Raw genomic sequence first — 15,757 nt, 5'->3', positions numbered from 1 at the left:
AGGGCTGCAGACCTACACCAGCAGCTTGTCTCTACCGGCCTCTAGGACAGCCTCTAGGACAGCCTCTAGGACAGCCTCTAGGACAGCCTCAGCACACCAGGACAGGCAGGGGTGAGTGAGGGAAACTAGGCTGTATCAGGAGAGGTGAGTAAGGGGGCAGGAAAGGGACTCTGACTGAGGGGCTAGGTCTCTGAGTGTCTGCAAGAGAGGGGGAAGAGAGAGGAGGAGGAGAGAGAAGGAGGAGAGGAAGAGAGAAAAGGAGGAGAGAGCAGGAGGAGAGGAGGAGAGAGGTGTAGAGGAAGAGAGAGAAGGAGGAGAGGAGGAGAGAGAAGGAGGAGAGGAGAGGAGAGAGGAGGAGGAGAGGAAGAGAGAGAAGGAGGAGAGGAGGAGAGAGAAGGAGGAGAGGAAGAGAGAGAAGGGGGAGGGGAAGAGAGAGAAGGGGGAGAGGAAGAGAGAGAAGGAGGAAGAGAGAGGAGGAGAGGAAGAGAGTGAAGGAGGAGAGGAAGAGAGAGAAGGGGGAGAGGAAGAGAGTGAAGGAGGAGAGGAGAAAGGAGGAGAGGAGGGGAGAGAAGGAGGAGAGGAGGAGAGAGAAGGAGGAGAGGAAGAGAGTGAAGGAGGAGAGGAAGAGAGAGGAGGAGAGGAAGAGAGTGAAGGAGGAGAGGAAGAGAGAGAAGGAGGAGAGGATGAGAGAGGAGGAGGAGAGGAAGAGAGAGGAGGAGAGGATGAGAGGAGAGGAAGAGAGAGAAGGAGGAGAGGAGAAAGGAGGAGAGGAGGGGAGAGAAGGAGGAGAGGAGGAGAGAGGAGGAGAGGAGGAGAGAGAAGGAGAGGATGAGAGAGGAGGGGAGGAGAAGAAGAGAGAGGAGGAGGAGAGGAAGAGAGAGAAGGAGGAGAGGAAGAGAGAGAAGGATGAGAGGATGAGAGAGGAGGGGAGGAGAGCCTATGGGACTTTCATGCAGCATCTGTTCTCCTCATGGCAGAAAGTGCCGGGCCTGCCAGGAGCAGCCTGCTGCTGAGAGCTCCATGATCTTCCACCACACACCCCAGACAGTAGAGGCCTGCCATGGACACACACACAACCTGAACACACACACAGGTATACACTCACCCGCCCGTCTAGCTAGCATAGCACACACCCCTCTCACTGCCAAAGTGCCTACGTCTGTCCTCCCTGTGAAATCAATCTAAAGGAATTTGGCCTCATCTATAATTTAGTCCATTTAAATATTCTGGCTTGGTCTGGTCTGATCTGGTCTGGTCTGAACCACAGCTCCGCTCCTCTCAGCACCAAGGCCAGAGTAATCTGTATGTAGGCAGTAAGAATACACTGATTGCTGTCAGATTCATACAATTAATATAAGATTAGGAGAAACCTCAGCCACCCTGTCTACCAGTCTGTCTGTCAGTCGGTCTGTATGTCTGCCTGTTTACCTGTCTGCCTGCCTGTCTGTTTGCCTGTCTGTCTGTCTGTCTGTAGGTCTGCCTGTCCTTCTGCTTGCACACCTGTCTGTAGTCTGCATGCATCTCAGGCCAAGTTTCCAGTCAGTCAGCACCCCAGCACCCTGGAGAGATGCTGCTCAGTGTCTCCTGATGTATTAGTGAGAGTGAGGAGCCTTCCTCCCTTCATGGTGTTCAGGCTGATGAGAACCAAGGTAGGGTTAGTGATCAGCTGGCAGCCTTGGCCAGGTGTGTATTGATCTTCAGCGTTTGATTGGTGGGCTAGTTATCAGGGATGAGTAAAGGGAGAGTTCAAAGGCTTTTGATGGCGTCTGACATTTCTGAATTTACATACACACACACAGTCAAACTCCTCTGAAGATGAGTAGAGATCAGTAAAGACGAACAGAGCAGATTTTCAGCACCATGGACAGCGTCAGATCAACTCCCCAAAGAGCCTTCACTCCCTTACTCTGAGAGCAAGAGAGTGAGATTCAGCATTACTTCCCACCTTATGATTCATTTCATTATCTGATTTGGCATTCCCTCCCTCCCTCTCTCTCACCCCACCCCCACCTCCCCTCCTGGTCAGTGCAGGATATTGAACACTCTCCACAGACAGACTCCCTTTCCGCCCGACCCCCCTCACCCTCTGTATTCATATCATCATTATCCCCACCTCTGTGGCCCTGCCGGGCAGCACAAACCCTGCTGTCTGCGGTGATGGAGAGGCACAGGCAGGGAATTACATTCGATTAGCACTAAACAAGAGAAGGGGACATGGAGCGATTGAATCAATCAGGGGAGCGACCAGGACTGAGAGAGGGAGAGAGAGTGGGGGAGAGAGAGGGTGTGTGTATGAGTGTGTGTGTGCGTGTGTGCACAGCGAGGGTGCTCCGGTATGACACTAATTCAACAGCATTATTCCCCCACAGGACCATTTTGCGCAGTGCCAATTGAAATGGGAACTTTTGTTTTTTGGTGGGAGAGAGGGGAGGGCGAGCGCCAGTCCACACAGTCTGCTTCCAGCATCTCTCTGGCGCGGCTGCAATCTGAATTCATTGGTTGCCACCCCTAGATAATTGTGAAGGTATACTTTTCTTCGCTCTCAGTCATTTGCAGGGACGGCCAGACCGTTTTAAAGTGCTCCGACACCATTGCGAGGTGAAGGTGGCGATGAACAGATTGAACAGGAGAGACGAAAAGAACAAAAGAGGAGGAGAGGAAAGAGAGGGAGAGACCGGTTTAGGGTCTCACAGGTCTGCTTTCTCATCTCCTCTTCTCCTCCCCTGTCTCATTACCTAGACCTTGACTCAATAAGACTGGATAAAGAGTGGATAAAGAGGCAGACACCCACAGGCCAAATCCCTCCTCACGCACTCTCTCCCCCCTATTTTGACGATCTGAAACGCAAGTACCAAACCGCAAAGCGCAAGTAACTTTGTGGGCGGGACTCCGGCTCGGTTGCTATTTTGCCGGCGGTATAAATGACTTTGCGCCTGGCGCAAATCTAAAATGGGTAGGTCCGAAGTAGCTACATTACTAATGGGTGTGGTTTGGGCGTTACGTGCAATAAACCAATCAGAGCGTCATCTCACATTCCCTTTAAGAGCAGCGCTCTTCCATGGCGGATTGCTATTATAACGGCGGATTTGCCAGGCGCACGCCAGGAGCGGTTCACAGCCAAGGAGACCGACGTTCTAGTCAGGGCCGTAACAGATAGACAAGTGACATTGTATGGGAAAGGCAGAGCAGTTTTCTCATTGCACTAAATTGCCCGCTCATGCTGCTCATTCAAATTCTTATTCTTATTTTTATATAGCCTACCCTATATTTTATTTTTTAAATTGTTTGGTTCTAGGAATTAGTTTAACTATTGTACTTTTTTACTTAATTTAAGACCCGTTTATGTTTATTGTTTGCACCTTCCTGCCACAGTAAATTCCGTGTTTGTGTAACATAGGCTACATGGCGAATAAACCGAATTCTGATTCTGATGGAGATGGGAGAAGAAACCCACCCAAATTAGCTTCGGTTAAACAGGCGTGGGAGAAAATTGGCACAATTGTTACAAATCATGTTCACATACATAGAGTTTTCTCATGAAAATCTTGTTATAATCATTGAAGAAATGTAACACGCCATAAATCAAAACAATGTAACGTAGCTTCGCAGAAAGAAGACCCTGGCCTCGCCAGCAGTGTGCACGGACCAAGCTTGCGCCCTTAAAATAGCATCTGAATAATGCGCCATTGACTTTAGACCACGTTTTTCCTGGTCAGTGGCGGAATTGTTTTTCGGAAACTGCAAAATAGCACCAGGGAACTTTTGCGCCAGAACACGCCTGCTTTTTTCGCTGAACCGCCCACGGGAGCGCAAGGTCATTTCGACGTGCGTCTGTGGAGGGAAAAGTCAGCTTTGCGTCGAGTGCAAACTAGGAATGATACTTGCGTCGTTGACAAAGTCAATTGCGCTGGGTGCAAGATCGGGCCCTCTGTGTCTCTCTCCCGATTCCCCCCCCTCTCTCTCTCCCTCTCTCTCTCAACTCCTTCTTTTCTCCTTCCCTTCTGGTCCCACACTCTCTCTCCAACTAGCTGTCCATGCTTTGTTTTCATCATGACCCTCTCCGCCTCTTCCTCCTCCACCCCAGCTGTCCCCCCCCCCCCCTCCTCTCCGTGTCCTCCGTCTGCGACTACACTGTAAAAAATAACCGTTTTTTTTACCATGAAATGCACTGTATTTTTTACAGATATTTCCTCTTTTTCCATAAAACAATGATATGCCTGCGGATTTACCAATATTTGATGTCAAATAAATGTTACACCCTTAAAATCACAGGCATTTTACCTTAATTTAAGATAACATGAATATGATGTTTATGTAATGACAATTCATTGTAATTGTACAGATTCAAATGTAATTTTACATTAAATGGGAGGTAATATTTAACAGATTTTTTCAGGTTAATAATAATGAAGAAATGCATGTGAAATTACAGAAATCGTTGGTCATTGGGTTTTCTTTAAAATTGTGATTTTATGTTTTTTAAACTAATTAGTAGTATTTGTACAGACACAAAAGTAATTTATTGTTGGGAATAAACAGCAGAAAGGATGCACCCATGCTTCCCCTGGCAGGACAGAAATATCTATATGGTCCAGTGCCTCTTTAATGACTTCAATGCATGTATTGTCACCAAGCCTGCCTCACGTTTAAAAAAAATAATCAAGAGTCTAAACTTTATGTAACACCTTTTATTCCATATTACAAAAACATTGGGCCAGTATCAAAAGTGCTGTGTTGAAATTTTTAAAACAGACAATGGTCTGTTAATTACTGTGTTAACAGCTCTAAAACAAAAAAAATGCCAACATAATAGTCAATAGCCAACTGTCTTTCTATGAGTCTGTGACCTTCATGAACTTCAGGGGACTCTGGGGCTCTTGACTTCTGGATCTCTTCTAGACAAACCGATGCTGCCATGCACATTATCCTCCTTGGAGATAGAGAACATACATTTATTGAGACATGGTTGAGGTGTATTTGTCTTCACAAGAATGGATGGTGGATACAAGTTCTATTCATCATTGCCCATTAAACAGAACTTTGTTATGTTTTAGTACAATATATAGTTGAGTTGTACTTGTTTACTTAGAGTTGTTTAACTGTAAATGTAAGCACCTATTGTAAGTAAGGAAAGAAACTGTTCTTATGACGTGAGGTTTTGGTCTTGATGGACCGCAGTCTTCTGTGTGTCCAGGGTGGGAGGGGTCGGCCACAATCTTCCTCGCTCGCCTCAGAGTCCTCGAGGTGTGCAGGTCCTTGAGGGTAGGCATATTGCAGCCGATCACCTTCTCAGCAGTGCAGATGATACGCTGCTGCCACTGCCAAGGACAAGAGCAGACTGCAGCGTATCATCCGATGGATGATCTGATCATAACAGATCAGTGATGGAAGAGGTGAGGATGGACTCAATGATGGCTGTGTAGAATGCACCATAGTTGTCTTTGGCAAGTTTAATTTCTTCCGCTGCCGCATGAAGTAAATCCTCTGTTGTGATTTCTTGGTGAGGGAGCTGATGTTCAGTTCCCACTTGAGGTCCTGGGAGAGGATAGTGCCCAGGAAGCGGAAGGACTCCACAGGGTTTACTGGGGCTGTATTCTTAGTAGTCCACAAACATCTCCACTGTCTTAAGAGCATTAGCTCTTGGTTGTTCTGGCTACACAAGGTCACCAGGTTATTTTAACTACTGATAGTGGTAGGTTATCTTGCTAACACATATCCAAAAATGCACAGTGTCCAAAACACTAAGAACATTATTCTAGTTTTCTAATACTTTACCATTGTGTTGGCCGGTAGGATTTGTAACGCAAATAGGCCTAATGTCAGTTTTCTGGTCATTTCCACAAAATTATGCATAAAGTAACTCTGCGATTGGGGCCACTATAAAATGCATTCTGAGTAAAACCTTTCACTTTGGCACCAACCTTTTAGTCCAGCATATGATCTGGACAAGTCATGGGATAAAGCCCCAGTTTATAAAAAAGTAACTTATTTGTTGCACAAATTTACCCTGTAACCAACACAGAAATGTATGATATGACTTGTGCTTGGTTTGGAAAGATGTACATTTTTTCGAACATATAGGGGTACAAATGCAATAAGAAAGATGTCAGTGTGTGACCCATGGTGTGACCAAATTTATGTTGGGGGATGGGATGACTACTGCCTCAGGGCTGTCAAGGAATTTCCTAGGAGATTAGAAACAGTAAGTCTATTGTTATTAATGCTAGTAAACAGAAAACTCTGTGAAATCAACAATGAACTGTCCAATATAATAATTGGACAGTAAATTGGACAGTAAAAATATTTATCTCGGAGACAACATTGAATGTTGATTTTTGAATGAGGAAGGTTCACACATGCGCAGTGGTTGTAGCAGTAGCACTTTGCTTCTCCCAACTGTCACTGCCGCACATGGCGCGAAAACCGGAGAAGAATGGAGGTTTCAGCTGCTCCAGAAGTTATAGGATTCAGGAATTATACTGACTGAAGAAGAGACAAAGAGATTCAGAGGTAACGTTAATGTTAAGCTGATATAGTGCGTTATATGTTTTTCACAACCTTTTTTTGTCAAAACGGAATGGACTTTTACCAAACTGAAGGCAAATTGCTAGCTGACGTTAGCATTAGCTATTTAGAGTGACTATTAGCTAGCTCAGGGGTTATAGAGCTCAGCTAGCGTTAGCTATCTAATGTCAGTTAATTAAATCTGCCATTTGCAATCCTAAAATTCGGTTAACGTTATGACCTGCATGACTAATGTGTGGCTTTGTAGACCATCTCTACTATAACGTTATGTTGATTTTATTTTTTTCCTCTTACCTCAGTATAATGTTAGCTGCTAGCTAGCTAGGTCGGTAGGAAATATTTTATGAAAAACGAAGGCACTTGTTCAATGTTAGTGTTGTACATAGTTGATAAAAGCATGTTAATTCATTAGATAATTAATTGTGGAGCTGGCAAAGTGCCGCTGTACAGAGAACTGTCTAAATAGGGGTGTTTTGTTGAGTAATGTTGAGTTAGGGGAATTGTGTAGGCTAACTTAAGTTTGGTTAAGTGAAGCCCTCGTGTGTTTTTCTGTTGCTGCAGATTTACATTTTCTCACACTCTACATTGTCACCTGGAGTCAGCTCTGTAACCGTGGCCCCAAGTTTTTGTGGTGAGTATTACATGAAATTGCAATTGCCATTTTTGTTGTGTGGACTGTTTATGTCAAGACCGTTGATGGAGGTTCTTTCTGTCACAGACATTCACTTGCATGTATTTCAAAACACAAAACCTAAGGCGATGAAAAACAATCTGATCTCGGTAATCATTAGTTTTAGCAACGTTTTAACATGGGAGTGAACTAGTGTTGCACAGTAAACCTGTACTAAAAAGAGACACTTACATTGCTTCAGTGTTCCTGTGCATACATGGGAGACTCTGACAGAACGCTATCTCTGTAGCATTCCATCCAGTCCAGAACCCGGGGTCCTGAAGTCTCGACTTTTACGATACTCAAACGATGCGATGTTAATATACCTCTCTGATCTAACGAGTCTGACTAGCTGTCGTGACCTCTCAGGTGGGATTTGGCTACGATGGAGAGATGGTTGTTCTGCTAAGTTCTCCTGTCTCTGCACAGGAACTGCAGTGATCGTTAAGGAGCCTAATGACGAATCATGGTCAGAATTATGTTGTCCCATGCTACACCCCTTCACCAAGTTTCATACAAATCGGGCTGGTAGTTTTTGCTTAATCCTGTTCACACACAAACAAACCGACATTCAAACACTCACACGGGAGAAATTGCTTGCATGATACTTGTGTTTTTCTGTTGCTGCAGATTTACATTTTCTCACACTACATTGTCACCTGGAGTCAGCTCTGTAACCGTGGGCCCAAGTTTTTGTGGTGAGTACTACATGAAATTGCAATTGCCATTATTGTTGTGTGGACTGTTTATGTCAAGACCGTTGATGGAGGTTCTTTCTGTCACAGACATTCACTTGCATGTATTTCAAAACACAAAACCTAAGGCGATGAAAAACAATCTGATCTCGGTAATCATGAGTTTTAGCAACGTTTTAACATGGGAGTGAACTAGTGTTGCACAGTAAACCTGTACTAAAAAGAGACACTTACATTGCTTCAGTGTTCCTGTGCATACATAGGAGACTCTGACAGAACGCCATCTCTGTAGGATTCCATCCAGTCCAGACCCGGGGTCCTGAAGTCTCGACTTTTACGATACTCAAACGATGCGATGTTAATATACCTCTCTGATCTAACGAGTCTGACTAGCTGTCGTGACCTCTCAGGTGGGATTTGGCTACGATGGAGAGATGGTTGTTCTGCTAAGTTCTCCTGTCTCTGCACAGGAACTGCAGTGATCGTTAAGGAGCCTAATGACGAATCATGGTCAGAATTATGTTGTCCCATGCTACACCCCTTCACCAAGTTTCATACAAATCGGGCTGGTAGTTTTTGCTTAATCCTGTTCACACACAAACAAACCGACATTCAAACACTCACACGGGAGAAATTGCTTGCATGATACTTGTGTTTTTCTGTTGCTGCAGATTTACATTTTCTCACACTACATTGTCACCTGGAGTCAGCTCTGTAACCGTGGGCCCAAGTTTTTGTGGTGAGTACTACATGAAATTGCAATTGCCATTATTGTTGTGTGGACTGTTTATGTCAAGACCGTTGATGGAGGTTCTTTCTGTCACAGACATTCACTTGCATGTATTTCAAAACACAAAACCTACGGCGATGAAAAACAATCTGATCTCGGTAATCATGAGTTTTAGCAACGTTTTAACATGGGAGTGAACTAGTGTTGCACAGTAAACCTGTACTAAAAAGAGACACTTACATTGCTTCAGTGTTCCTGTGCATACATAGGAGACTCTGACAGAACGCCATCTCTGTAGGATTCCATCCAGTCCAGACCCGGGGTCCTGAAGTCTCGACTTTTACGATACTCAAACGATGCGATGTTAATATACCTCTCTGATCTAACGAGTCTGGCTAACTGTCGTGACCTCTCAGGTGGGCTATGGCTGCGATGGAGAGGTGGAGAGATGGTTGTTCTGCTCAGTTCTCCTGTCTCTGCACAGGAACTGCAGCTCTTTTGCACTGATCGTTAAGGAGCCTAATGACGAATCATGGTCAGAATTATGTTGTCCCATGCTACACCCCTTCACCAAGTTTCATACAAATCGGGCTGGTAGTTTTTCGTAATCCTGTTCACACACATACAGACCGACATTCAAACACAGAAGGAAGACTGCCAATGGAAACTAGCCTTTTGGATATAATTGGGTGCATTTACATTTTAATGTTCATGAATGTACACTGTCCCTCTTGATCAAATAAATTGAATTGAAAAAATTGAAGAGAAAACATTACCTTTCATCCTGCAGCGGCTTTGCCTGGGTCGGAGGTCATAAACAGTGGGGCATCGGATCTATTTACGTTTTTTTTTAAACTATTTTCGGATATGGTTTGTCCTTAATGGAAGGTAGAAATTATTAACCGGTTGTTTTCAAGCCAAGTGAAAAGATGCTGAACATATCATTAAAGAATTGTATCTTTTCTTTTGACCAGGAAATGGCTGAGACCGATTTCCTCAGTGCCATGGAGAGAACGACAGTGGGGATCTATGTTGTGAAAGACACTGCCAGCAGTGAACCCTCTGATGTCAGGATAGTCCTCGAAGGTGTGATGGTGCTTCAAGATCTTGAGAATGTAGCACTTGCTTCTGCAATGTTGTTTGGGCTCTTATGCCTTGAACATGCAGCACCCTACAAAGCTCCGCTACACCTTTGAGGCATTTCAAAAGATCATCATGGAGCCTCAGCATCAGACACTTAATAATATGAGCCTGTCAGCTGCAAAAACAGAACTTTTAGTGACACTAACTGACCATGCACAGTTGCCCTATATAACGTTGCAGCCCGGTTCACAGCAATCTTGCTCAATGCTGGACCAATTTTCATGAATTAACCACTAGATAGCCTAAATTTATATTGATTGGCTGTAAATGTAGCTGTTTTTTAAGTATGCTTGTTTTTCCACTGTCCAATTAACATTTTTATATCTATAATTTCTTTAAATTGACTGATTAATACTGTAAATGTGCTGACATTCCTTTTTGATTAAAAGTACATATTCAGTATTTATACATTGTTGTAGTTTTTTTTTGTTGGCACAACCACAATTCTACAGGGAATCACTGTTGGTACACAGGGCATTTTCATAAATTAACTACTAGAAAGCCTACATTTACATTGATTGGCCGTAAATGTAGCTATCTTTATGTACTAAGCTTGTTTTTCCACTGTCCAATGAACATTTTTATATCTATAAATTCTTTAAATTGACTGAGTAATACCGTAAATTTACAGACATTTGTCTTGGGGTTTATGTATTTCTTGCGTTTTTATACATTTCTTCTTAGTCATTATACAAAAAAAATAAAAAAATCATAAGAAATTACTGTAAATAGACAGGAATGTTTCATTTAGCAACAAACAAATGCCCTAAAATTACGGAGATTAACCTTAAAGTTAGTTGTTTTTAAATGTATTTTAACATAGTATTTTTGTTTTTCTGCGGTTTAATTAACATTTAAGAACAGTACTAAACTGTAATTTAATTCATTTTGGCTGTAGACCATGCACTGTATTTTTACAGCTTATTACATGTAATTTTGTGGTATGATTATTTACTGTAATTTTACAGAATCGGTCTGGAAACTTTGCTGCCAGTGCTTTCTCTGTTTTTTTACGTGATTTTTTTTTACAGTGTAGAGTTATTTTCATCCCTACGTCCGTGGCTGTTTGGAAGGCAGCTTATTTACATTTTTCACTCACTGCTGACCTTTTCTCTGTTCCTGCTCTGGGAGCTCCCGTCTCGCCAACGTTCCGCTGTTGACAGAGTGGCGCCGCAAATCTCATATGGACACAGTGGAGGGGACACTGGGACCAGGCCACGGAGGGGGGTGGGGGGGAGAGGGAGAGGGTGGGTTGTCCTGACCATCAGTCTGAGAGAGGGTGATGGCTGTGGACAGCTGTGTGTGAGAGGGGGAGGCGCAGCAGCGGCGCAGCCTGTGTAATAGGAGGTGGGGCTGGGAGACTTCTGAAGGGAACACTGGGAGATGGAGAACAGTTACTTTCAGTGTCGTCATGTTCCTGTTTCCTGTACACAGAGGCGCTCCCTATTAAGCTGTCTACCGTGACAGACACTCACACTGGGAGTTCGACTCCACAACAAAGCCAGTGGTGAAATCATTTCTGGTTGTCATTGCCTATTCAGTGGTGGAGTCTACAGTCTCTCATGTGTGTAGAGTTAGCTGGCTGGCTACCAGAGAGCTGATACTACTAGTGAGATAAGCTGGGTAAGCACAGTAACAGAGTGAAACAGAGCAGGGCAGGCTGCAGGCTCCATGCCCTGGGGTTAACAGCTGATGAGCTGCAGTAAAGCAGAGAGCTACAGCAGAGAACATCTCAGTTTGATGTGCATGTGCGTCCTGGGTGAACAAAAGCACTGTTTGAGGCATGGCCACTTACCACTGTGCCCGGCGTGTGAGTGTGTGTGTGTGTGTGCATGCGTGTGTGTGTGTGTGTGTGAGTGCGGTGTTGGGGCTAGCTTTGATCTGTTTCCACTAGGCACTGGGGTTATGTCTAATCTCCCTGCCTGGATCCATTAGGCCTGAGTAAGTCTGGAAAGAACTCACAGTTCCTAACAGGGGAGGTGGGAGAGGGGGGTGGGGGGAGGGGCAACTCCACATAACTTCAGAAAGAGAACACAAGATAACAAAGACTTCCCCTAACAGGTGTCAAATAGAACTAGATCAAAGGACTGGAGCAGCTCGCCATACAGTACCGAAGGAAGCTCCCGTCCCGACCCCCATCTCTACCACGTCTGTGTGTGTGTGTGTGTGTGTGTGTGTGTGTGTGTGTGTGTGTGTGCTACAGGGAGAGGTGCCTGCCTCCTATAATGGATGCCATGCTAAACTAGCATGATGAGATGGAGGGTGATCAAAGCCCTGTTTACAGCCACTCTGCAGCGAGCCTCACAGTGCACAGTAACTACAGCGCCGTACAATGGGCCCCTCCATCACCGCTTTACAGCCCATCTCTGCCTCTCCACAGCCCTCTCACTGGGGGCGACGGCTCGGCAGTAGCTGCCGGGGGGGGAGGGGGTGTGGGGGGGGGGGGGGGTTGTTCTCATCAGAAAGCGGATGACGGAGCCAGATAAGGCCATAAAGGCTCTAAAGAAGTGAGCTAGAGGCGTCTGGTGCACAACACGCGGGAAAGCTTGCCGCTGGAAGGGATCTGTCCAGACTGGCATCTATACAGGCCTCACAGAGGAGTGTACATATCAGTGAGCCGTGGGTGTGTGCAAAAGAGAGAGGAGGGCGCTTACCTGGAGCAGCCAGTAGCACCTGCGGTGGAAGGTGGGAATGATGGAGGAGTGGACGTAGCAGCCATACAGACACTGCAGGGAGGGAGACACGAAACACACAGCATGTTACCAACACAATACTGTACAATAAGGTACCACACCGATTTTCCTCTGACCCGTATTCCTTATCCCTTCCCCAGGGATGAGCACAGCTGGAGTGGGCAGATGGCCAGGCTGCTGTCCTTAGAGGCAGTGACCTGGAGGAGGAGACCTGGCTTGCTGACCCCGGTTGCAGTGGAGAGGTCAGGTTATCAAGACCCATCCACATCCTCTCTCAGTCTCTGTCCCAGCCTTAACACAAATCTGAACCTACCCCATTCTCCCATCAGCCCCCCGCCCCCCCCCCCCCCCTCACCCTGGAGCCTGGAGGGGCCTCCTGACAGGATGATTCAGGTGTTCCGCACCCCCCCTCCATTTCTCCCCCCCGCGGGGCCCAATGCGGTGCGTAACTAAACCGTGGTGTTATTAATATCCTTATCGTAAACAGATAATACAGTGCCTGGGGGCTCGTTACCGTGGAGAGAGCCAGCCAGAGCTGATAACGCCTCCCAGTATCTGGCAGAGGGGCCAGGAAGCATTTTTCACCCGGCAGCAGCAGAGCACAGCAAAGTGTAACACACACACACACAGTCACAGGTCGAGGCTGCAGTAGATCTGTAGCTGAGCTGCACGTGTCCCAAAACCCTACCTGGCCCTCTCTCTCCCCCTCAGTTTCTTTGCGAGGGACCCAGGACTACGTTTCCCAGGATGCTGAGGAACTGACCCGGCTGCTGAGCTTGTTTACATCAACAGCGCCAGTCCTACCTGCTCTTTACCCACCAGTCAGATCATAGACTGGGATTGCTCTAAGACAAGGAGGCTGACACTATGAGAAATACATCAAACTGAGAGTTCAGCCACTATACCTTAGATCTGTTTGTTTAGGAAGGAAAAATCACAGCTGGAGCCACAAGCATACACACACACACACACACACGCATACACACACACACACACACACACACGCTTGCACAGGCTCATTATTTTGATGTCAGCCTGTTCAATAGGGTAAGAAGGTTTTCCTGGGGCCCTGTAGATGGGAACAAATGGGAGGGGCGGGGGGCACGTGGAGGTTGGGTTATGTTGCTTGGAGGACCTGCTGATAAATGAGAGCCTTGAAGTGAGTTGTGTGTTCAACTTGTTTAACTAAACACTAGTTAAAACAGAGCAAGGCCTACAGAGTAACTGGGTCTGTACAAACACTCATTTGCTAACATCAAACAGTCTGATTAATTATACCAATGTACCAAAGCACTGCCAGAGACTGGGCTCAGTGCAAGAGGGCCATCACATGTCTCAACAGCACACACACACACACACATGCACACACACATTCAAAAATACAGAGACGCATTTACAAATACACACATACAAACACACACAGATGCTCACACACACACACACACACACACACACACACACACACACACACACACACACACACACACACACACACACACACAAGTCTCCCCAGGTGTTCCATTGTTCCTATCAGCTCTGTTATAATGATCCCAGAGCCACTCTACAGCTCCATGTGAGTGTGTGTGGAGGGTGTGTGGAGGGTGTGTGGAGGGTGAAGGCATGCAGACTTCCTTCTGTTCTCATTGTTTAGCTGTACTGTCATCCATTACTGCTGTCTGGAATAGAATGTGTGCCTCCACCCACTCTCACAGTTGTACTGTCATCCATTACTCCTGCCTGGCAATAGACAGAAACTTCCTCCCACTCAAGTTCAGCATCCAAACCCACAAGACTGTGCTTCCACCAAAATCCCACTTTGGAATTCAGCCTCTAATATGACAAAAAGATTACTGAGTCTACTCCCCCCAAAAATTGGGGGGTGGGGGGGACGACGACTTAAACTTCCAGTGATAAGGCATTGTGGGTGTGTACAGTAGTGCTGTGGTGAAGACTACAGTCGGCTACAGAGTCTTGTTGTTCTGTGCTGTGCGTGAGCCACAGCATGTGCTGTTGCCGTATGGTGGCTGATGGTGTATGCTGTGGACTACATGTCCTGACTACACGGTCCTGAATGGACCTGATTTTGGGCACAGGCACGAAGAAAAGCAGGCAGGCAGGCAGGCAGGCAGGGAGAAAAGCAGGCAGGCCAGTGTGTGACTAGCAGGACTGAGTGCATAAATGAGGCCTCTGGCTGCCTCTGCTCTGCCTGCCTCTGCTCTGCCTGCCTCTGCTCTGCTCTGCCTGCCTCTGTGTACTCTGTTTCTGTGAGCAGTGTGCCAGACACAAACAAGCGGCTTAAAGCACAACACAACTGTTGCACCTGTCAGCGCTGATATAGGCATCAAACACACTCGCACACACACACATGCATGTATAAACACACACGCACGTCGCATGGTACGGTACAGAGAACACACACTGACACACAGGCGCACGTCAACAAAAGCATGGATCTACAGGCAAACATTTTCACAGGCAAACCAAGTGTGACAAGCACACACATGCACACACACACACACATGCACACACACACACACCCACACACACACACACACACACACACATGCACACACACACCCAGACACTTATGAGTGCACGAGCACCCCGACATACACAATGCTCAGCACACTCAAGTGCTTATCAGTAATTCAAGGTGCAGATCATTGGCTGGTGTTTCTGCTGCTGTGGGCAGGCTGGGTGACAAAGAGACAGCAGCACAACCATTATTTGCTGTCTTTGCTCTCGGATAGATGACAGCACACCACAGAGCTAGCAATTAAACCATAATCATACACACATACTTTCGTAAAACAAAAACTCTGTGTGTGCAGTTTTCCGAGAGCTTAACACACGCGTCCACGGTAACAAACATACACACACGCGTGCAAACATACGCACTCGAAAAAGGATTACTGCCATTGTGTTGAAGGTGCCACCCAGTGACAATAAGAGAATGCTATACACACACAGTCTTGAATGAATCCACAAGCAGTGGGTCTCATAACGTATTCACCCCATGTCATCACAGACATGCGGAAAAGAATTACAACACCGGGCGTCCTCCAAAGTCAGACACTGAGGCAGCATATTCATTTGGAGGTGTCACTCAAAAGGGTGGCTATGGCGATAGAATGGTCACCTGGTCAGACAGGGCAGACATTATTCCATGGCCTGAACACGCCCTCCCCGTAAACTAAGAGCTTAGAAGGGGTAGGTGAGGAAGGTGGGGTGGGGGGGGGGGGGGGGGGTTAGGGTCCAGACAGGCCAGACAGGCAGTGATAAATACCCTGGTCTAAATAAA

The 15,757-nt window shown here is 46.2% G+C and overlaps 1 protein-coding gene and 1 long non-coding RNA gene across 2 annotated transcripts in view; one reads left to right on the top strand and one right to left on the bottom strand.

Moving 5' to 3' along the window:
• The window catches only part of camta1a (calmodulin binding transcription activator 1a), a 267,228-nt gene that overhangs the window by 48,242 nt on the left and 203,229 nt on the right, over window positions 1-15,757 (bottom strand). The window contains 1 exon segment of the mRNA XM_062459401.1: window positions 12,418-12,489. Within this exon segment, the coding sequence (XP_062315385.1) occupies window positions 12,418-12,489 (72 nt within the window).
• LOC134018980 (uncharacterized) lies at window positions 5,524-10,165 on the top strand. The gene is made up of 5 exons (XR_009929966.1): window positions 5,524-6,510; window positions 7,087-7,156; window positions 7,826-7,893; window positions 8,562-8,629; window positions 9,595-10,165. It is a non-coding gene; the product is annotated as an uncharacterized LOC134018980 (long non-coding RNA).

This window comes from Osmerus eperlanus, chromosome 4, assembly GCF_963692335.1.
Source record: "Osmerus eperlanus chromosome 4, fOsmEpe2.1, whole genome shotgun sequence".
Taxonomy (NCBI): domain Eukaryota; kingdom Metazoa; phylum Chordata; class Actinopteri; order Osmeriformes; family Osmeridae; genus Osmerus; species Osmerus eperlanus.
The sequence above is the reverse complement of the archived record's forward strand: the minus strand, read 5'-3'. Positions and strand labels throughout refer to the sequence as shown.